At 41.7% G+C, this 24,785-nt stretch overlaps 1 protein-coding gene across 11 annotated transcripts in view; it reads left to right on the top strand.

Moving 5' to 3' along the window:
• The first annotated feature begins 1,144 nt into the window (after positions 1-1,144).
• The window catches only part of SBF1 (SET binding factor 1), a 412,273-nt gene continuing 388,632 nt past the window's right edge, over positions 1,145-24,785 (top strand). For all 11 annotated transcript variants that reach the window (XM_085870627.1, XM_085870637.1, XM_085870630.1 and 8 more), the window contains exon 1: positions 1,145-1,298. In XM_085870627.1, the coding sequence (XP_085726753.1) occupies positions 1,244-1,298 (55 nt within the window). In that variant the 5' untranslated portion in view covers positions 1,145-1,243. The remainder of the gene's footprint in view (positions 1,299-24,785) is intronic.

The raw sequence follows: 24,785 nt of genomic DNA on the forward strand, positions 1-24,785 counted from the left end.
GTCCGGACAGGAGCTTGTGTCCGAACGGTAGTTTGTCTCCGGGCCGTGTTGATAGTATGACCGGTAGAAAATGGATTTCAGACATTATTTTGTTTCCATCTTCAGTGTTATTCTATGCAGAATCATTTTGATGAAGCAGTATGAATTGTCTTTAACACTCCACCGCACGTCTGCCTTCCCTTCCTCTCACGTCATACTGTCTTCCCATCCCCCACCCCTCCTCACTCTTCCCCCTCTTTTTCTTCCTCCTCCCTTTCGTATTACCTCAGCGAAGCGACGGGTGGTATCTGCTCGTGTGTATGTATGTATCATGTATGTATGTATGTATGTATGTATGTACATATATGTATATATCACGGAGTATGGTTGTGCAGTACTCAATATGGAGGGTGGTGGGGAAAAAACATGGCGGCCATTCAAATGTGTGCAGAATGATACATTCATAAATTACCACAGAGAGAGAGAAATCATCAGCATTTGAAAGCCATAGCTTTTTTTCTCGAACGTTTTCTGAACTACTAAGACTTAAAAACACGCGGCAATACATCGTCATCGGACCATCTGAGTCGATCGCCATGGTGGTGATTCCAACGTGAGGAAGTTTACCTTACGATATCTTTTGACATTTTCCTTTTGTTGTGGGATTGTGATGGAACAAGGTCGAAAGATGTGGTGATGCTAAACCAGATTTGGGTTCTTGCGTCGTGTTGGGGCATCGTCAGGTGGTGTTGTTCTCCATTGTTATTCTTCTTCTTCATCCATCACTCTCCCACAGCAATAGGAAAATGTCTCAAAAGATGTCGTCATGGTAACCCATAATAGGTTTGTGGTGTCGTATTGTGGAATCGTGATGCGTCATTCCTACATTGTTTGGTTGTTTGTTTTTTTTGAGACATCATTCCCGAATGTTTTTCATTTTTTTCTCTGTGCATTTTTATTTCCCATGAGGTAAGAAGTATAAAAACTGAAGGAATATGTCCGAGCGCAAATGATGGAGTACAGGTATGTGTAGATGTATTTAATTATATATATATATATATTATAAAACAACAATACTGTCATGTATGTTTCACTTGTTACCACAACTGAGGTAATTGTGGATGATCTTTCAGAGAAGCAGACAACAAAATTAATAAATAAGCCTCTCTTGCGCATGCGCAGTCTGCTCCCTTAACCGCCATTAGTGCTGAGCGACGTCGGGAGATGCTCGCGTTGTTCTTCAGGCCCGGCCGCGCCCACAGTCATGGCTCGGCTTGTAGATTATTTTGTTGTCGTGGGATACGACTTGGAAAAAAAGGGTGAGCAACCGTGAAGGTGGGGTGGAGGTTTTGCTTGTGAATCTTGTGCTGGTTGTCCGTCGCCTCCGCGAATCCCCGGTTTCGTGCACGTACTTTGATGTGGGTACAGCTGGTGCGGATGTTTTTTTTTTTCTTTCTTTCTTTCTTTTCTCATTCTTTCGGCGTTCATTTCCCGCGTCCATCGACATTTTATTTCCGTTTATTCCTGTTATTATTATTATTATTATTATGTTTTTCATCAGTCTTTTTTTAAACTCTGGAGGTCGAGGCCAATGTGGTTCCTGGTGATGCGGCCTTTCACACCGAATGGCAGTCACGTACAGTACAGTGAGGAACGACGAGCCGTTCGTGTCACAAATCCTGTCTCGCTCCTAAAAGTACATGTCAATGCAATGTTGCCGGTCACCGGTGCAGCTGCACCGATGGGTCATTGTGAAAACGCCGTGCGGTGATCTTTGCTGCTCTTCCTGGGATGCGTGGCAAGGTGGTTTGTGTCGTACAAGGAGGCACCGACGATGACGATGATGATGATGATTATGATGATTATTCATGTTGAGCTGTTTCACAACGGGGCTCTGTCTGTGTCTGTGTCTCTGTCTCTCTCTCCTGAGTGTGATTTAGTTTAATTAAGTTTATTTATTTCGATGTTTTGCACCAGTTGCCGTTATTTACTTGGATGTTAACTGTTGTCCTTTTCTATTCCTTATTAATGCTGCACTTGTTTCCAGCAGGGCGAAGTTTTGAAAGTAGTTTCTGGGCAGCTTTGTACAGAAACTCTCACTGCCAATGCAAAGTTCATACTTGGGCATGATTTTTGTGGAGTGGCAAGTCGACGGACAGTGCTTGGCTTTGTGTGCCCTTCGTTGGTGGCCAGGGAGGGCTCTGGCCCTATAATTTATATTTAAGCGGATTTTTTTTTTGATTTGTGCTTTGTCTGCCCCAACTTGCGGGTTTGGTTTCTGTTTATGAACTGCTTTACATTTGCACACGCTGTTTGCTGGTGGTGGCCCCGTGTCTGTAGCTTGTGGAGTTCCACACTCCCCGTGAATTGGTGATTCGTTCTGAGGTTCTTGCTGTTTGATTCTTCCACGTGCCAGTGGTTTGCAGTTCCTGTCCTTTCACAACATTAAGCTTTAAAGTAAGGATGGGTAAGGAAATCTAGAGGCCATATATGCTGACTGGTGCAATGGTCTTATCACTTGTGTATTGGGGGTGAAGCAAAATGACACTGTGTTATGTAGCTTTGTTCTGCCCCCCCCCCTGTATGTACTATACAAATCTTAATCCACCAAGACTGAGCTGCAGGGCGTTAGTGCTGCTTGAGCAGTCTCCTTGGCTATTGGGCACAGTCCTGGACGGGTCGCCACTCCGACACAGTATACCAGCATGCTGGCACTCATTTTGCCGACCTCCGAAGGATGACAGGCCGAGTTAACCCCACCTGGTATTAATTCAACAGCTGAGCGGGATCCAAAGCCCGCCACCCTAACTATTAAGCCAACACCAGGCATATTTTAATGCAGACAGTGACAAACGCACCCTGAGGAACGGACAAGGCTAACGTGCATACAGACCCACTATAGCCTCTCTCATCCCCATTGAAACGGCAAAGGGTAATTATAAGTTGGGTAAGACCCTGATATTCTTTGTGTTGTCCACTTTTCCTCCGAATTCTCTCCCCCACTCCCCACCCCCCCACCCCCCATCTTGTCACATAGATTAATTTGATTTTTTTTTTTTTGTGTGTTTATGTGAAGGCATGATGGACCAAATGGCTTGTGCCAAAGCTTCTTGTATGTCGTTGTATATTTTAGGCTTGTTTGGAACAAAGAATGAATGAATGCTGAGATCAGGAATTGAAAGTGAGAAGCATCAGAGAGAAGGTACAGTACAGGAGTCTAATCTGAGGTGGTTAAGGGTGTGTGTATATGTATGTATATATATATATATATATATATATATATATATATATATATATATATATATATATATATGTATGTATATATATATATATATATATATATATACACAGAGGATGTACAAGGATAAACCTGGTGAGATGGGTCATAGATCTGCAGTGCAAAGGTAGAAGATTGAGAGGAAGACCAAGGAAAATGTGGATGGACTTTATCAAGGAAGACGCACATCAACTATGCTTGTGTGGCAACAGACGGGCAGGCTTTGAGGAGGACAATGAAGCAGCTTGACCCTGCACTTGCCCTCCATGAGGGGATTGAGGGAAGAGGAAGAGGATTAAAGCTCAAGTGTGGACATTGGAAGCATTCTCTCTTTGGCATGATGCGTCAACGTCTGCTTTGGAAATGTGTAATTGTGACCAAAATGCCAGTCTTAATGATATTGCTCATACCAGGATGCAGGACATGACTGATTCATGTTGCAGCCACGGCATTGGCTGACATAATGGAGAAACTAATTGTGGAATTGGATTCTTTCATCAATGCTTCTCCACTTTTAAATTCCATATTATTATGTCATTCTTGAAAATATCGAAGCAAATTCCAAATGCTTCTCACCCAGGGTGTTTATGTTATTTTGTTCTCTCAAAACACTTGTTAATAGCCACTTGCATGGCTTTGTTTCTCGCAGTTTGTACGTATTGTTTAATTATTTGTTTGTGGGCAGAGGGGGCTTTTATTTATTTATTTATTTATTTTAAAGATACCAGTGCGTGGCCATACGGGCAAAAAAAATAAAAACTTTCAAACCGCGTGCCAGAAACAACAATCACACAGGCCGTTCCTTCGTTCTCACGTGCGTGGCCGTACGTGCAAAAAAAAAACTTTCAAACCGCGAGCCAGAAACGACAACCACCCAGGCCGTTCCTTCGCTATCGCGTTCTCGCGACAACCACACTTCCACACACAGAGTTAATTAAAATCAAGTTTACCTCCCTGTCTTTGCTTGCCATGACATTCGCTGCCAGGTAACTGGCACAGCCCGTGACTGGCCATGCACTGGCCTACGCAGTAACGTGTCATGTCATTGGTTGGTAAATAAATGGCCGTAACTTTGGAAGCACTTGTCCGATTAATATCAAACCTTGAAAAGGCACATCCTCTGGTCCCCAGCAATATACCTGGCAAGTTTCAATTAGATCAGACCAGTGGTTGTCAAGAAACAGCACACGCGCACACGCACACGCACACACACACCTGGAATTATAGATCGATGTTGGTAATGGAAGTGATACATTTGCCAAAGGGCATCTTCAATTATTCATTGACCTGCTAGTATAATATAGTGCCTGGAGTTGCTCGTGTTTAGTTTATTTATTTATTTTTTGTGGTTATTACTCAGACAAGATGATGCATAGGGTAAGCACCTCACTACACTTTCTTGTTGACCCAAATGCTGCTGTAGCGTCTGTTGTACTGCATTTGGTGCAAAAGTGGTTTGTCATGTCTAATTGAACAAGCACTTAGGAATCCATATTACTGAAAGCTAATGGGTATAGCGGTATGTTTATGAGATGTTCAACCAGACACTCTGATGTAATGGTTAGAGTATCATAATGAGTCTGAGAGGCTGGCAATTCAAAGCCAAGCTGAGTCATACCAAAGACAAAAAATAATGGTATGTGCTGCTTCCTTGCTTTGTGTTCAGCATTTATTAGGATCGAGAAAGGACAATCACCATAGATGGGTGTCCATGGGGAGGAGGAAATGCCCCGCTGAGTGCGGTGAGAAAAGTGGCGCCATTGTTTTGACATTGCTGGTACGCAGAGTATCCTGGAAATGATGGTACTTCTCCCAAGCTCCATTGGCTGTGTTTGTTTCGTCAATATAATATGGCTTTGTGTGAGTGGCGGCTCCATTATGAGCCTGAGACCTTGTATTAAAAAAAAATATTAAAAAAAAATGAAGAGAAAATAATGTTTTCAAATTTTGGTGAAAAAAGAAAAGAAAAAGAGCAGCAGCATTTCAAAATCTTTTGAGTTTGGAAGGCTGGCTGCATCATTGTGAAAGATAGTTTATTCATTTCTAACCAGTGATTTTCAACTATTATGGAAAATGGACAAATTCATGGAACTGGTGACTTGAAACAGAAAACTGAATTTAACATTAAAAAATACACAATGAATTAAATTTCAAGAAAAACGAGGTGTGTGTGTGTGTGTGTGCGTGTGTCCCCTAAATAATTCCAAAAACTATAAAACAGCAGCCTGAAATCTTGCATGCACACTAAAAACTTCAAGGAAGTGGAAGAGTGAAAATTGGGTGTTTGGGTTAATTAAAACACCCCTTTTGAAGATGATTAACAGCCTTGTTTAATTATATCCTTCATCAGGCGATTTTCGGCCACCTTGCTGTCTGGGGTCTTAAGGCGTTTCCTGGGTAACCTCGCTGGGGTCTGAAGCCGCCACGCTTTTTGGCCTGCTCAACCTCGCCTCAATTTGGAACAGGCTGCAATGATTTCTTTATGAGAAAGTAGTTTTTTTTCTTCTCCAAATTTCCTCATTCATATTATCGAATACCTGTTCATCGTACCTTCGAATCCCTGTACGCATCGTTTTTGTAAGTACTAAACTTTTCAAATTAGGAGCTTAGAGTGATTTCATGCATTATATGATACGATTTTCCACGATCTATGCACGGACTAATTAAATTATATATCATTGAAATATTATTTACATTTTGAGGATCGAATATCGTCAGGACGAAATAAATGTCAATCTGTTGTAAAATCTGATAATTTAAAGAAATAATGAGTCTTATACCTATTTACTTTAAGAAAGCAAGGCTGTGTTCCCTCCTTCTCCATACATGTACAAGAAAATGTGAAATTTCCAAAGCATTCAACTTATCTTTTTCTAATGTTTGGAGAATTATATTGAGTGAAGAAAAAATTTAGGAATGTGCCAAAATTAACCAGCTTCATTGAACTAGCTTCACGATGGAACACTCATTTGGAACCATTAGGCCAATTTGATAGCATTTATGGTCGGTTATGATGGGGGTATTTTCACATTTGTGGATTATCGGCCGCATGTCAGGTGCCACACTTTTAGCCACCATTGAGGACTTGATGCTTTAAATTTTTTCTTTGTTTGTTACAATTGTCCTCCTTCGTTCTTTACTGCTTTTTCTTTTTGCTCATTTTGAGTGCTACAACTAGCTACACGTTATGGTGGCAAAAGGGCTCGAGAAGCACTTGATACACTTCGGAAATGTTATGAAAAGAATTTTCCAAGTTGGTGGAGTCAATGTGGCAGTGCACAGAGCAGGAAGATGACAGTATTTGATATGTAATGTGCATTGATTGGTTGAGAAGAGACGGGCTCTTATTGGATGCCAGCGATGTCGACGAGGCAGGTTGAAACTTGTAATATTTGACTTGATGGATTTAATAAAATTTGAGGTAGGTAAAAATTGAATATTTATTCAGGCTAAAGCGAATGCGCAAAGTGGGGGCGCACAGCGTGGGGTGTTACCGCATCGTGTTTTGGAGGGGTTTTATGATGTATTGGATAATCACTTGGTTTATCTTGCCTGATTGTTGTATAAATGTTTTGCCAACAATAATCGGTCACATTTTGGCTTGTACATAGTGGCTTTTTAATTCGTACATCGTACTTTTTAATCGTACGTATTTTATAAGTCCATGAAACTCGTTATATGGTGAGAGAAAAGCTACGAGAATTAACGATCTGATAAACACCGCACCATGGTATCAATTCCAGCGCGTTGGGAAATGGTGTTGCTCGTTTGTTACCAAAGGTGAGTGGAGATATTGTTTTCACCCTGTCTGCCTGTCTGTCTGTGTGAACAGGATATCTCAAAAAGTTGTGGACTGATTCAGATGAAATTTGGTGGAGAGGTTGGCTATGTGACAACAAAATGATTAGTTATTGGGGAAGATCCAGATCCGGAAAGTAGATAAATTATTTTATTTTATTTTATGTTTTTTAGTGATTCTTCTTCATTAAGAGATCAGCCCAAAAATGATATATGGCATGATATCTTGGTTATGGCTAAGCGCACGAAAGTGGTTACCACCCCTATTTTAGGGCATACCCTGACTTGAGTGGCATTTTTAAAAGTCACAAAGATTACAACTGGTCATGAAATTTGGTTCATTGCACAGACGGTGTTCCATAGGACCTTAAAATATATAGGTTCATGGGTCTATGATGTATATTACTGAATCTATAGGATTTTTTATTGAATATACATGCCCAGTATTGGCCTTTTTTTTTCTTGTTTCACCTTAAAATATGACATATATTAGACCATGCAAAAATACAACATATAAAACATTCTATATGAAATTTTTCATCTTATCAAAAGGTTGTCACCCACCGTCTGAGAAAATCAGCATTTGTGTCGGTCAGTGGTGGATTCGCATGCTATATGCACATTCTAGCATATTTTTATTTTTTCTTGTTTTATTGCTCTTTTAGAGCCTGGGACTATGAAATCCCTTAGCAAAATGACTAGTTTATCAATAACTCATATTTACGTGTCTTAAATTATTCAACTTATTACCAATAATCAATGTAAAAAATTGAGATCCGGGTGGATACTTTATTACAGCGGCTTGACCGAACTTTCCAACCCAAATGTCCGATTGCACATCACATTTTTATCCCCCGCCGCGTGGCGGAAGGGGGGATATTGTTGTCACCCGGGTCGTCCGTCCGGCTGGCTGGCTGGCTGGGCGTCAACATTTATAGCTGTTAGTGCGATAACTCGTAAACTGTTCGCCATATCGATTTGAAATTTGGGTCACACATGTACCACCTGAAAAGGAAGAACCCTATTCATTTTGGGCATGGCCGACTGGGATGGCCATCTTGAAAATTTTTTTTTTCACCATAGCGATTTGAAATTTGAGTCACACTTGTACCACCTGAAAAGAAAGAACCCTATTGATTTTGGGCGTTGCCGGATCCAAGATGGCCGACTGGGGCGGCCATCTTGAAAAAAGTGTTTTTTGTAATAAATGGAAAACCACTTATCTGATTTCAATTATTTTTGGTTACTACGTTCCTCACCCCTGGGGAACTTTTTCAAGATGATGACCAAATGGTGTCTTGTTTCCAATTCACCTCCCTCATTATTGGCTACTCTGAGAGCACCCTTATTCTGGACATTTCCATCTTTCTGTCCACGAAACTTTGGTCAAGCCTAGGGGCTAAACCACTCAACCGATTCCAATGAAATTTGGTAGGTAGGACCAATATTTCTGGGAATCGTGTGCTTTCGAATATGGGACCCCGGGCCCGAGCAACGGCATAGCAACGGCCCTTTAAAGTGGTCAAAACATCGAGAAAAAAAATCGAAGCTTACAGTTCTATGCGCAATCTATCTAGCTCCCTTCATGCCAATTTGCAGCCCGAGCAAAAAATATTTGTAGGAGGAGATAGGTTTTGGGCGAGTACATGTCGAACATTTCAGAAACGGTTAATTGCGAATATCTCTAAGAGAAAGAGTCTGGTTTTGATGAAACTTGGGTGAAATGTGTACAATGTGGCTAGCGTGTACACAAAAATGAATGGTTGCTATGCACACCTCCGTTGCTTAGCAACAGCTAAAATACTTTATCGTACGTCGTACACTTATTGTGGACTGTACAAAAAAATCATTACCTCCGAAACTGGACCTCCGAGGCACCTGTTTTTTTTTTTTGTGCCCAAGGAGAATGTCTTACGGAATCATATAAAAAAAATAAAATCTTTAGCGAATAGATAAATGGAATTACCAGGGCTGCCATTTGTTAGAGTCTCTTTGGAAACATGCCTGAAATTTCACAAGGTGGGTTTCTGGGCGCAAACTAAGAGGGCTGTGATAATTGGCTGCTCTTAGAGCACCCTTATTCTGGACATTTTCATATTTATTGTGCTAAATTGATTGATAGCATGTACATGAATATCGGCGAGTCGCGTCGGCCAGCTTTCCATCTTGAGTGAGCAGCCATGTCGCCTACCGGCTTGTCTGGAATGTGGATGACCTTTTTCATTCAATGGCAGGGGATTCCCCATCTCTGAAGGGTATGTTTAAAAAAAAAATGCTTTTATTCTTCTGTGCATCAGATTATTTTTACAAATGGGGCACAGTGATATAGATATAATAGTATAAAAAAATATTGAAAACATGCATGGCTTTGGTTTAGAGTAATTTTGCATTGTTGTCCGACTGCATGTCACACTTTTTTGAATTTGATTAAAAACTTAATTTTCTTTAAAAAATGTAAAAAATTTTTTCCAGGTATTTAAAAATTCTTTTATTAATTTGGAAGGCAGTTAAAACAGTTTTGGAGAATTTAGAGACCTTTTTGTTACTCCCAGAATTGATTGAATTGAAAATTTACGTCCAAGAATTTGTTCGATAAATATCTTTTAGTGCTTTTCAGCATCTGACAGTCACTGAATAGAGCAGTAATAAAAAATAGGTATGTATTATTTCTTAACAATCCCAGAAATTGGTATTTTGATTATTAGATTACTGCTAGAATATGACCTTCATTTATTTTTCCAAAAAAGAAAAATTAGATAATTTCATTGAAAACTCGCAAAACCATCAGAATACCCCTTCAAAGTATCATATTTCGATATGTATATATATATATATATGATATGTATACATATATATATATATATATATTAAGCTATACGGTTTTTTTGTTCTGAACTCAGACTTACACTTTAAGGAAAATGTAGTGAGAAGGCAATGGAACAAACTTCATTTTTTTACATTTTTGAAACAGAGTGGTAACCACTTACATGCGCTTAGCCTTATGGATGGATTCAGACAAAATTCGGTGGACAGGTTGTGTGTGTGACGAGGAAGAATTTATTCAATTTGGGTGAAGATCCGAGAATTATTTATTTTGTTAAGTGATTCTTCACCATTGAGAGATTGGGCCAAAAACTATGTACTGTATAGCATGGTATTTCAAAAATGTAGTGGGCCCGATATGTTCTCTTGGATCAGGCATTACGTGGTTTTAGTATGCGCTCTACCAAGTGCCCTTATAGTTTGATAATATTTCAATGACTTCTTGAATTACCACTGCACTTCCTTCAAAATTTAACTTTTTTTAAACTATAAAATTAAATGAGTTGAAGTGTAAAATTTTTATTGAAAACTTGATTCGCATTTTTTATCGCTATGTTGACCTTTGAATTGGGATGGTGCGTGAGTCAAACCTTCTTCCCCTGCTTCTCCCGAATTACAGCTTGGCTGCCGGGTAGCTATCGTTTCGTTGGGGCGTGGCTGTGCTGCTAATGCTGTGCCCCTATACCAGTACACTGGTACTCATTTCGCTGACCTCAGAAGGATGACAGGCTGAGCCAACCCCACCTGGTTTTAATTCAGTGGCCAATGGGGCAGAACTCGGGACCCTAAGATCCCAAGCCAGCCACCCTAACAACAAAGCCAACACCAGGCTTACCTTTCTCCTGAAGGTGGGACTATTGATTGGCTTATTAGTGCATCAGCTCGTGTGCAAAAAATGTACCCGAAGTTACCCACTGGAATTTTGAAGTTGACCACTTCCCTTAACAGAAAAACTTTGTTACCATTTCCATAACCCGGCAATAAGTGCGAAAATGGTGCCTCTTTTGGGGGTTCCGACGGAAATTGTCGGCTCAATTATTAGGGGTAGTGGAAATGAAAACGACTCTTACTTTGCAGTCTTGCACCCGAGAAACGCAAACTCCCCCTCAAAATGTCCGTCTTGAGACCCTCTTTCATATGATATGCAAATTAGGTTCATTGATTCAAGAATCAGGTCACGAAAATTTGGGTCAAGTGAAAATCTGACCTATATCTGAAACGTGCCCCACAGAACATGCCACATCCATATTTTACCCTCTCTGAGGGTCTATCCTATCACCATTGGTGCCAAGAAACACAATCGTATGAATAAAGTGGAAGTTGTTGCAATAAAATGAAAACAGCACAGAATGGAAAGTGGTCGACTTTCAATCTGATAACTTTTTGGCCACCGCTTAAACAATTAAACGAAAACTAACAATGGGACGTTTCAAAGCGGTTGTAGCAGACCTTGCGTTGGAACAGACTATCAAAAGAGCCCAGAAATGTGCATCAGGAATAATTGGTAGTTCAAGAAAGAAGAGGTTTATTGCCAAATGGGAACTGATATATGATGAGATGCTTGCCATCACAAACCTTCACAGAGAACTTGCTGGTATTGGTAGTTCCTCCAATGAGTTAGACGTCAACAGGTTTCAGCAAAGCAGCAACCGAGTTTGAGGAGGCCAACATTCAAGCCATATTAAAAGTCATAGAGAAGAATGAGAATACCTTCCTCACTCCCCAAAAAGAGAAAATGCACCACAATATCTTAACCAAAGAAGTCATGTCAGAAGATATCAGAGAACAGCTGCTCAATGTGGAGAGAATCGGCAATGATACCGACGAGAAACTTCGTAGAGAAAGGTACATAGAGAAGACTGTTCGACTGTCAGACACGATTCATCGCACCAACCTTAAAACCTTCGCTGCAATCCGCAATAATTCATTCCCACACAAAGGAAAAGCAAAACTCAACAAGCGAGAAGATGCTCAGATGAAACGTACACTCGAGATTGCAAAGAAACAAGGACGGACTATGGAGGAACTCCTGCAGTACAATGTGTGTACAACGTCTCCTCTCTTTGATGACGAAGGCCAAATGTCCAAGCCAATTAAAAGTGAAATTGTCCATGAACTTGAAGCTCATCTCAGCGACCAGGACCCAAGAACACCGAGACCTGATGACTCAATGGGAACATGCTGTATAGTTGATGTGATGGCAAACATTCGCAAGATCCAAACAGAGTTCAAAAATTATTGGTGACTTCTGTGATGCCTTTCTCAGCTCTGTTGCCTCGACAGCAAAGGGTGCCTCGAGAATTGATTTTGTGTTTGATTCCTACATGGGAACGTCTTTGAAGGATTCTGAGCGGCAAAGGAGAGAGAATAAGTCATCCATAGAACTGCATGATGTGTCCAGGGAAACCCCTCTCCCTCGAGAAATGGACAGGTTTTGGCCATCCACTGTCAACAAAGCAAAATTTGAATCCCTCATTCATACAGAGGCGCTCGTACAGAATTGGAGTGCTCCTACGTTGGAGATTATGGTCAGTCATTTCTGTGAACCAAACAGCATCGTTGTTTCATGTTGGTCCATGACATCGAGACCTGTAGAGGTTCCACGACATCGAGACCTGTAGAGGTTCCACAACTCAAGTGTAATGCAGAAGAGGCTGACATGAGGATTATACCATATGCAATGCATGCTATTAAACAAGGTAAAAATCGTATCATAGTCCTATCATCAGACACGGATGTGTTCATTTTGCTGATGTTCTACTGGAGCGAGCTGAATGCGAACGGCCTCGAAGAACTCTGGGTGAAGGCTGGGGTTGGTGACTCGACAAGATACATTCCGATATATATCCTTTCAAAGAGGATCGGACGAAGTTTGTGTCAGGTGTTGCCTGCTGTCCACACACTAACTGGGTGTGACTACACAAGTAAAGTTGGAACCAAGCATGCTGCTCTAATAGCCAATCCAGAGATGTACTTAAAGGACTTTGTGGTGGCGACAGGTAACCTGGATACAGTAATTGATAAAGTGGAAGCCTATCTCACACAGGTCCTTAAGAAAGGAACAACGATGAAAACCATGAACCAGCTCCGAAGCCACAGGTATCATCATGCCAAGCGGTCATGTTTGGATGACCTGCCACCCTCAAGTCATGCCATTCGGTTGCACATTTTGAGAGCCTACTTTGCTACAAAAGAGATGGTGTCCTTCCTCTCATCATGCGAACCCTCTCAACCAAGACAATTTGGTTTCAAATTTATCGATGATCTTCTGGTCCCAAGCAGGGGGAACAATCCAATTCCTGAAGACATTGCAATCCACTGCACATGTCAAAAGTGTGGAATTCGGAGATGTCCTTGCCATGGTTCTAACAATCCCTGTTGTACATTTTGCACTTGTCAAAGTGACTCGGAAATGTCAGGATGTCAAAATGTATTTGATGTCGTCAGAAAGTGAGTGACTGACTCATAAGTTTATACGCATTTCCAAACCAGAATCACATTCCACCAGTTGGTATGTGTTTACTTACTATCTTGGAGTGGCAGTTTTCGTTTATTGTTTAGGCCCTATGATGATCATTAAGTACATTCTATATTCATATCTGTATTTTTTGTGTATATATTCCAAAAAAATTGACCCCAATAGAGGACAAAAATATGGATCTGGCATGTGCTGTTGGGCATTTTCCACAGAAATTTTCACTTGACCCCAATTTCCATGACCTTTTGACCTCTAATGACCTAATTATTGACCCAATCTCCATAAAGGTAATATCATATGTAAGGGTATTCTAAGGCAAACCATTTTAAGGGTTAATTTGTCTATCTTGGGTGAACAGGCGTGACATAATAACCATTTAAGTTTCCCAACAGGAAATCTTTTAAGCGGTGGCCAAAAAGTTATCAGATTGAAAGTCGACCGCTTTCCATTCTGTGCTGTTTTCATTTTATTGCAACAAATTCCACTTTATTCATATGATTGTGTTCCTTGGCACCTATGGTGATGGGATAGACCCTCAGAGAGGGTAAAATATGGATGTGGCATGTTCTGTGGGGCATGTTTCAGAGATAGGTCAGATTTTCACTTGACCCAAATTTTCGTGAACTTTTGACCTCATGACCTGATTCTTGAACCAATGAACCTAATTTACATATCATATGAAAGAGGGTCTCAAGACCAACATTTTGAGGGGTAGTTTGTGTTTCTCGGGTGTAAGACTGCAATGTAACAGTCGTTTTCATTTCCACTACCCCTAATAATTGGGCCGACAATTTCTGTTGGAACCCCCAAAAGAGGCACCATTTTCGCCCTTATTGCCAGGTTATGGAAATGGTAACCAAGTTTTTCTGTTTCAAGAAGTGATCAACTTCAAAATTCCAGTTGGTAACTTGGGGTACTTTTTTTGCACACGAGGACCCCCCAGCTGATGCACTATATGTCCCGCCAGCCAATGAGTTCCCGCTGTGCGTGACTGCAGCACCAGAGCACTGATTAAGGCCCTTTGTGTGCACGGCCTCGCAGTCAATCATGGGAGTGCTCGGAAAACGGTAACCGCCCCTCTCTGATGTCGCAGAAGCACAAAATTGCCTGTCCCAGTCCATTGGTTCTTTGTGATCCTAAACTATCTGCACTACTTCTTCGTCCTTATGCAGCACAAGGCTGTGGGGTACCATCATTGGCTGAGGGCACGGCTGTGCCCTTGATGAAATGCTCTCTGCTGGTTGGGACAGGAATTTGGAATTTGGCCATGGTGCTGGCGATAGCTCGCCAACTCTTTGCCAAGGACATCATGGGATATTTAATGTCTACCAACGAATGCCAGCAGATGGGACACCTGCTTAACGTCCATCCAAGGGATGGCGCACACATTGAAGCACCCTGCCTGTGAAACATCTGGATGACAGTTTATAGCTGTGTCTGGATTCAAACTCAGGGTTGACAGCTTAGATGAGAGTGTGCGTACCTGTAGGCCATTCTGTGAGCCCATTATCAACATTTACCTGGTCTCACCTGTTTCCAGACATGAGGGAACACAAAACAGTAATTATGCTTTACCCTCTCCATTCACTATTTTAGACTTTTGTTACCCCGAGCAATATAGCAGCAGACATCTCATCCCAAACATGTCTTTAATACATGCTCAAAAATTTCATAAACTACATGACTACCAATGGTGGTAAGGTGAACTCCTGACCCCTTCACCATAATATTTTAATGCACTTTTATGTTTGTTCTGGTTTCTGTGTATTTGGATCTTGTTGTTGTCACCTAAAATTGCAGAAAATGCATCGACAAAATGTATACCTTCTGGTGGCTGAGGTGGCTCCCAAACCCCCAGCCACATTGGCTGTACTTCATTGCACTTGGTGATAAATACAAGGGAACTCGGACATATGTGGAGGCCATTCAGCCCATCATGACTGCACCACACCAACACCACACATTTATCAACACAAGATCCAAAGAATAAAGTGCATATATATATATATATATATATATATATATATATATATATATATATATATATATATATATATATATATATATATATATATATATATATATATATATATATATATATATATATATATATATATATATATATATATATAGTGTTTTTGTGTTTTTTAATTTTTTTTCCTCAGGGGAGGGGGCATGAACTTGGTTAAAAAAAACCCCCAAAAACACACACACAACATCAACCATGCAACACCCCTTTAGTCCAGTAGCATTACACTATAACCTGAAACAAATTGCAATAGTTTTTTATTGCTGGATCTTGTTCAGGGGGTCACTCTGAATGTCCCAATATAAAATAGGACCACCAGAAGTGCCCTAATTTGCATAAATTCAAAATGGCCGCCATTGAGCACTTGGGGGGCTGATTCTCCTAAACGGTGCGTTTTAGACCCCATAAATGTATTGGCAGATAGGAAAGTTACCCCAAGGAATCCAAATATGTCATCAAAATTTGTATATGACGTTATATATGTCATTGATGACGTCATTGATATAATTTATGTTAAATTTATGTTTTCCTCAGTTTTTGTAGGAAGTACATGGATGATGTTCTTTGGAAATATCCCAGTCTGAAATATGTTCCATGAGCTATGCCTTGTACATTAACAAATTCAAATGTATACCTCCACAGAGTCTGTCCTATACATGTCCTGGCTTATTCACATGATGAGGTTTTACTTAGTCTGAATCAATATCGGTGACAACATCCCCCTTATTAGTGCATGATGTCCCTTTGCATCCCGTGCATGATTGTGAACACTCTAAGCCATTTTTCCGACAGCTGCAACGTTGGGTGTCACAATCACCCTTGCATTGGCACCGGATTATTTTCAACAGATATTCCGGTGCAGGAAGCAAGTCCATCTTGCTTGGCTGCATTCGACCATCTGACATGCCACCCCCAATCCGTTGGATTCAGTTCTTCTTTCCCCATCCAAACCTGGGCTTGATAGTAAACCCTCTGTGAGTGATATCTTGCTGCGTTGGATGTTGGAGGTAGCGTCTGTACTTGGACACTGCGAGCACTGGAAGCCACCTTTTCTGAGAACTTCCTGGCTCTCAGGTCATCCAAGCTTTCTTCCATCTTTCCACCACATAGACAAGAGCACTCTCTCCTGCTTTATCTACGTCCTCTACCCCCAACCCTTCTTGAACCAACTTTAGAATTTGCAACTTAAACTCATGATGATTTTGGGATTTCTTCACGGGTGCTCCTTTCCCTATCCCAAATATCCTGGATGTTTTGTCGCATCCAGCAATGGCATGGATCACTGGCAAGAGACTACACAATTCTTTCCCCAACTGCTTCTTGAGGCAAACAATGTCCCAGACTCTCCTCTTCACCTCCTTCTCCCCACACTTGCGTTCTGACCTGAAGACTAGTCCTTTGCAATCATCACCGCAATAGAAACACAACAGTGCAAGAAGATCTGTATCTTCTCCTTTAGTTGTGTACAAGCAGACGTTGAACACCTCACAGCCGTTTTCACAATCAAGACATCAGCATCACCATCTGCACTTAGGGTCTTGATGCCGTTTTCACCCATCTTTTCCATCAATAAATGTATAAAGCACTGCTTGTTCTCAGCATTTGCTAGAAAGTGTTCCTTTTTTGTAGTTAGTGGCATTTGGGGAGAAAAAAGAAACTCGTGGACCAACAGCTCCCTTCGTTCTCCTCTGATGGGTAACATCTTTGGTGGAAGGGCCATGGGCGTATCCGTCAAAAACTACAATGGCATTTTTGTAGTGCTTTTGGACATGGGTGATGTAGTGATCACAGATTTCCTCGTTGGTTTCATCTTTTTTTCCAAGGTATTCTGTAAAGGAGAGACCCGCCATCTAGTATGTAGTACTCAGGGATGCGCTGTGGTGCATCTCCTCCAACTGCTGTTGGTGCACAGCTCTCAAGTGCATCGGCAAGTTGTGGCTTATTCGCTTCTCGCATAACTCCGTGGGCATCAAACAAGGACGCAGGATAGCTTGAGAGTTCGTGCTTGAACAGGCCCTTCAAATCTCTGTTTGGTTCACTGTTCGCAACAAGGAGCAGGCGCTGGAACAGCAGTTGTGGATCAACTGGTACAGCAATGGTTTCATTGCCTGCAGAGACCACCTTCTGACCCATTATTTTGGCGGTGTCTGCCTTCTTAAATGAATACTCGAACATATTCTGGCCAGACATCTTCTGTAGAATAGCTGAACCAACTTCTTCTGCTTTATGTGGGTTTGCTGAACTGTGTGCGACGACTCCAGTTGCAATGTTCCTGAGGTTGTCTGACTGGACAAGTGGATTTTGGTCTTGAAGGAATTTTGAGATTGTGTCGGTGTCTTTGCAGTCCCAGGCTTTTCTCGACGACGACATCTCTTTGTGCTGCTCGCTGGTGCAATAATGGGTCCCCGTTAGATTTTGCATGCTCTCATTTACAGATGCACATGCAGGCACAGCTAACAACCATCGTGTCCTCTGAGTTTCCTCCATGCCACGACCACGGGTCAATCCACCAGTTGACTTCAGAGTCCTCATTAAGACTTGTTCAATTACAAGGTCAGTCGAGAGACCCGCCCAGAACCTGTCAGTTCTTCGAATGACAAATTTTCTAGAGCCGAACTGATGGTGAACTTCCGGGCTAGTCTTCTCCAAGTTGAGCATGTCTGTCAGGTAAACATGGCCGGACTTCGTGTCGTGCAAATGTCCTGCAGCAGCAAGGTGTGGCAACATCTCCCGCAGTGAGGACAAGTGGAGGTCAAAATCGCCTGTTCGTTCTGCCTTCAGAAACTGGAGAAGTAGCTCGACCATCGACATGTACTGTAGCCACAGTTGGCCCATCGGGAACTCAGCGATCCTTGACGTGTGTTTCTGCAGGACCTGGCTTATTCTCTTCAAGACGTCACGACTGCATGCTTCTTTCACTTGAATATCATCCGCAAGTAGACCATCGTATAGCTGACCTGCCTCTTTGAGATCTGGGTGCACATCTCTTTCACTCAATGTTATCATATTTGACTCTTTGTTTTCGTGGGACATGAAATCATATGCTTCACACAGAATCATTGAATTCAGAACTGCATAAATCAGTGTATGCCCCCGTATAGCCCTAGCATAGGCCTTGCCATTCAGGATGTAGTCTACTGCATTTTTGGCATAAACTATTTCAAGTGCTTCCCGAAGTCCTGAGGCATTCATGAGGTGTCCAATGGATCCAAGATAACTCATGAGGTCAAAACCTCCTAACTTGAGGACTACTTTCTTCAGTTCGCTAGATTTGTCCTCATGATGAATGATCGTCCACGCTTTCAACCACAATGGTTGATCAAATGTCAGAATAGGAATGGTACTGTGTTTCCTGTTTTCTTCGACAACAAACAGCAATGTCGAGTAGACGCAGGACATGTTGGTGGGGTCCAAGTCTATCATCGGAAGGAAGTGTACGGATGATTTACCTGGATGTTCACCCTTGCATATAGCTTGCATCGTTCCTGACCACCCTGGTCTAATGGGACAAAGGGGCAAGGAAATCTTCCAGAGAAGATTTAGGTTGGTGGTAAGATCGTTGACAATTAAATCAGGCAGTTTCTGGAAAAGTAATGACGACTTTTTCCCAAGAAACCTGTTGTAATAATGGATGGCAATCTTAGCTGCTGGGACCCCATCATCTGGATAGGCTAAGAATCATGGTACTGGCTTCTGACTTAGTACTTCTGGTGTACAAGCTACCACTATTCCCATACCATGGAATGTACCATGGCCATCTCAGGTGCGGAAGTTGTGGTCTACATTGTCGGCAATGTAATGCCCAGAGTGACCTGATATTGGGTAGATCGTATCAGTTGACCTGGCTGCAGACTTGGAGAAGTGCAAAACCTCATCATAGGATAAGCATAAGCCATGAGCATAAAGATTGTCTATCAAAAATCTAGAACCATACAAATGGTGCAGTTGAACACCTAGCCCAAGTGGGATGGGCGCAAGGACGGTTCGAGGCCGAGTAGCTTGCATGATACAATGGCCTATTGTGGCAACCTTCAGGTCATTTGCACCTGGGAAAAGACCAGACAAAATGAGCTGAAGTGATTCTGGCAAGTATTTCAAGTTGAGATCAATAGACCTAAGTTGAACTGGGTCTGGTATGTTGATTTGGAAGTGTCCTGCGCTTTAATGTCCGATTTGATGAGTTCACCTGCAGTCTTGATAATTCGTCGCTTCTCATCAGCTTCATTGTCCATTTTAGGAGTGTCATAAAATTCCTGGAGGATCTGCGCTTGAGCTTTCCTGAATGTCACAATGTTCAGTCTGCCATTTATGTTCGTGATCACAACCCGCTCTCCAAAATGTTCAAATAACTTTACACGCATATCCATTGGAGAGTATGGGTCTTCACATATCTTTGACATTTCATCAACAAGATCAGTGACTGTGGTTTGTTCATAGTCATTTTCCTGTAGGTCAGCGATGACCTGCAGGAATGCCTCTTGTCGTTGTATGTTTGTCCGCCTCCCTAGCTTAGTCGGTGGAATAATGCTGCTGGTGTCACTTCTGTCACGGAGAGGTATTTGCTTCCCTGTTCTGAAGTTTACACTACAAACTATGTGGTAAATGGCATCTGCCGCATGAAGGTCAATGCAAGATGCGAAACGTCCCCGAACTTTATCTGCCCAAGGATCGTTTGAGGGCCTTTGGTCGCATGCTTTAAAGATAGACCTCTGGAAGTCCCACGTTTGAACATGGTAAGAATCATCAGAGTTGGTGTCTTCTGACATCCAACAAAGGAAGCAGTGTTCCAAAAAGTTAAATATGGGTTCAATAGAACGGCGACTTGGCGGCTCTGGCTCCTCCCGAAACTTTTGTTTTAACGAAAACTGTATAGATTTCTTGTTGCAAAAGTCTAGTCTGCATTCAGAGTGGAACTTCTGCCCCACCATCACGTTGATGGCAACTCCTCTTGATTTTGCAGCTTCCCTCACACTATGGGCACCCTTCTCTGTCAAAGTAAACGTTTGTCGGCCATCATCAAGCTGTTTCTCGCACATGGCACACTTTGTGTCATCCATGGTGTAGATGTTGCCCTGTGGATGGAAAATTAGTTTTTAGGATATTGTCAAAGCTATGCTAAATTCCACGAAAATCAGTCAAGTAGTTTACCTAATGCTATGCACGTACATACGACGTCTAATACCCCACACAAACAATCTGAACCAAACACCATATACACAGTACACTCGACAGCAGTCACTACACAAAGCATGCAAAATGAAATCAGTCATGTCCACAGTGTAAAAATAGCCGCATAAATCTGATGTGTTGTACAGATACACTCATGATCACCTGAACAAAGAGTCACCTGGCCGTTGAGTCCATTTACCTAAGATGAAATGTGCTGGTGTAGGTTACTCTTATTGGGGGGAGGGGGTTTGTTGTGTTCCATGTTGTGTTGCAGAGTTTATTTGTCAATCCCGATGTATACTATATTATGAGGGAAAATAAACTCTTGAATTTGTTTGACACCTATGACATCATATATTATTGCTATGACGTCATTTCTGACATATATGACATCATATACAAATTTTGACGACATATTTGGATTCCTTGGGGTCACTTTCCTATCTGCTAATAATACATTTATGGGGTCTAAAACGCACCGTTTCGGGGATATCAGCCCCCCAAGTGCTCAATGGCGGCCATTTTGAATTTATGCAAATTAGGGCACTTCTGGTGGTCCTATTTTGTCCTATTTTATATTGGGACATTCAGAGTGACCCCTTGAACAAGATCCAGCAATAAAAAAAACGATTGCAATTTGTTTCAGGTTCAGTCATTCTGGGGCTAAATCTACTGGACGACTTGATGAGACCCCCATCAACAGCACTCCATACACATGCACACAATCACCCATCAATGTTCAAGATACCCAAAGGTCCTGTCAACATTAGTCTCTTACACTTTCAAATTAACTATTTAATCAAAAACTTAATGAGAACCCTGTATCTAGTAATGTGTGAATTCATTGTGTGCCGTGAGCCTCACACCCAAAGGCATGAAAGGTTATTCTAATTGTGCTCTCGGTTATTGAATGAGTCCTTCTCAGATCTCCTATAATCCATATTCACGGTTGGGGCTCCATTCTTAAGTGTGTCTTGTTTGTCATGTGATGGTATGGTTAAGGGCCATGTTTTCACAGTGTACTGTAAATATGGTGAATTTTTTAAAACCACTCTCCCCTTTATCCCATGGATAAGCTTGGTGTTGGGTTAATGGTTAAGTTGGCTGGCTTAATGTCTTAGGGTCTTGAGTTTGAACCCCTGTCAGGCTGTTAAATAACACCAAGTGGGTTGATTCTGCCTGGCATTCTGAGGTCTGCAAAATGAGTACCAGCTTACTGGAAATGGGGCGCTGCATCAGCGGCACAGCCACGCTCCCAGCAATGACGCAACTGCATACATAATAATAAAACCCCATAAATGAACATTTGGCAGGAGCAACTTGTCTCCACATTTTATTGTGACATGACTGCCAGAGCATCCTCCAACATCACTGACAATTTGGACCTATTTTATGGTGAACAAGAGTGAAGATCATTTTCATGTGGTGATTATGGTAAACAAATGCAAGAACTTTTGTGTGGTTATGCCATTTGTGCACTTTTGCTTCACGTGGGTTGGACATCGTTGGCAGTACTCATGAGTAAAATTGCGAGGTTTATTCCTCAAGTGATTTAAATTGGAAAAGCTTTGAAGAGTCATGAGAACATATAAATTGGCTTCCTGTACTTATAACATCCAAGTGGGTTGAAGCCATGAAGCCATTCTTAGTCTTTCAATGGCATCAATAATCTTCTGTCTTGTAATTTACTGCATTAAAATTTTATTATTATTTTTTGCTCAACAAGATGTCCAAGTCTCATTTTGCCAAGTCCATGAACTTCAAAACGATTCATGTGCAAGATTGCCTTCAATAAAACTTTCATTCGTATCACAAGGCAATTATCATGGTCGAAGGTTGTGAGTGCAAACGTCGTCTACCTATTAACACCTGAAAACAAATTACTCCCCACTCCCTCGTCGAACATGGCCATTCTACAACTGTTTCTTGTTTTAAAGAGGACATTGTAAGTGGTAAGTGCATTGAGCTTCTGAAATTGAAACATTGATGGAAAAGAAATGGCTGAATAATGATAATTTTTTTGTTACTTTACAAGTGTCGAAGCAGAATAATGGCTTGTACAAAATATTTGGCTGAATACCGTTTTATGCTCTTTGACATAATATTGAATGACTCTCGATTAATATTAGCTTTGTAATGATATTTCAAAATCTTGGATTAGTTAACTGAATTTGGTTATATTAATTAACTACACTTTTCAATATAAAAGCATTTTTCAAATACGAGCTCACATTTAACTCGGGGAATATGGTACTCCCAACTCGGTGATTCATCCAAACTCTGCCAAAACTTTCATTTATTGGCTTTCTTGCTCTGGATGCAATGCTTTTATGGCAGCCTTGGTATCCATCTGCAACAATGCAATTTTAAACTTGGTACTGTTTTTTTATTTTTTATTTGGTACACGAAGTTTTGGCTCGTGGATAAGGACGTAATGGACAAAAACAGGACACAAAACACACATGCATGGAGAAGGAAACTCCACGGAGGAAAATCTGAAGATTATGGATTTGGGTGGGGTCAACGAGGGCAGAAAAGATCATTGTTTTGGATTGGGACGATATGCGATGGTGGTGAACAGCTGTCTTGAAGATCTGGAGGGAAGAGTGAGATTGAAGAGGATTTGGAAGCTGATTCCACAGGTTGGGGAAATGGAGGAACAAATGAGTAGAGGTGAGCAGTGATCCTGGATTTAGGTCGTTTGACCAGCAGAGGGTTGATGTATGGTCAGAGCACTGTAGAAACCTGAATTGGGGGAGGGAGGGAGGGAGGGGGGGGACAACAAAGCATGGAAAGAACAGAGGTTGAAAGACCAGAAAGAAGGTGGTAGACGACAGAGACCACAGACTTGTCTGTGGTGGTGAAGTGATAATCCCATCGACTCTGCTTCATCGTGGGAGATTCCAACGACCTTGAAGGCCTTGGTTTCCACAGCGTCAAGCTCAGCAAGATCTGACGAAGGGGGGCCAGTGCAGAGGAGCGAGCAGTGCTCCATTAAGCTGTGGATGAAAGCCCATCACCTGTTTAAAAATAAATAAATAATAATTTCTTTATTTTTGCTCATCACCTCTTGCAGTTAGTTGCCTATTACCTCTTGTGTCTCCCATTTCTACATAACCCTATTTGACCAGAAAGGTGGACAGGTGCAAACATGTGTCCCCCTTTCACCGACTGCTCCTTTCCTTGTGTTGTGATGCATATGTACAGATAGTGGACAAAAAATGGAAAAAAAAATACAATGCAAAATCATTCAATAGGTCCTTGGGCAACCACATCCGGCCATTCTGGCCTGTATGCGCCACGTCGGAGTCCACCAGCGTCTGGAATTCTGCTGGAGGGATGCAACATCACTTTCATGAAAGTCAATCAACTCACACCTGTTTGATGGAAGTAGAAAATGCTGTCTCAGGCGTCGTTCCAGAATATCCTGTAAATTATCGATTGGGTTCAGATCTGATTACCGAGAAGGTGATGACGTATGTATAACATCAGTGTCATGCTCATTAAACCATTGAGCACACATGATCTATGGATGGGAGCATTGGCGGGGGGGGGGGAGGGGGTCTACTCTTGCAGCCATGCGAGCCATAATTATAGGCAACCAGGATTGTGCAGCACTTTTAGCTCACCTGGACTTCAGTCAGGTGAGCTTATGTGATCGAGCAGTGTCAGTTCTCTGTAGGTCAGTCAGTCAGTCAGTCTGTAAGCACTTCAGTCATTATCGTTTGAAACAAAAGCACAATTTTGATGAAACTTGGCCACAAGCTTCATATCTGATGCCTAACTAAAGTGTATTGACTACATCAAAATCTGTACCCATTGAGGGGGTCTGTGGGGTTTTTTTTTGACCCTTACCCCCAAAATAGGTATTTGTTCTCTCCAAAACTACACACAATTTCGATGAAACTTGACCACAACCTGTGATGTACCAAAGTTTGTTCACGGCATTAAAAAAATTCAGGGTCTAAGGGAGTCTTGCTCCTGATCCAGGTGAGCTTCAGGACAGGCGGTCCTATTTTTATCCATGACCCTAATCATGCTGTGATATTTGCTTAATTATCACTTGGCCACACCTGTGTGGAAGCCGTTGCTTGGTGTACCTCATTTACCGAGGTGTTTCCCTTTCTTTTCTTTTTTTTGTCCACTACCTGTTCCTTCTCGTCCACTTATTTCTCCTTTCCTCCACACTGTATGTTGAGTGAAGTTTGCTTGCTAGCTCTCTTGTTGTTGTT

Source organism: Eptatretus burgeri, chromosome 2, assembly GCF_056783735.1.
Source record: "Eptatretus burgeri isolate ZD-2024b chromosome 2, Ebu_testis_v1, whole genome shotgun sequence".
NCBI classification, from domain to species: Eukaryota; Metazoa; Chordata; class Myxini; order Myxiniformes; family Myxinidae; genus Eptatretus; species Eptatretus burgeri.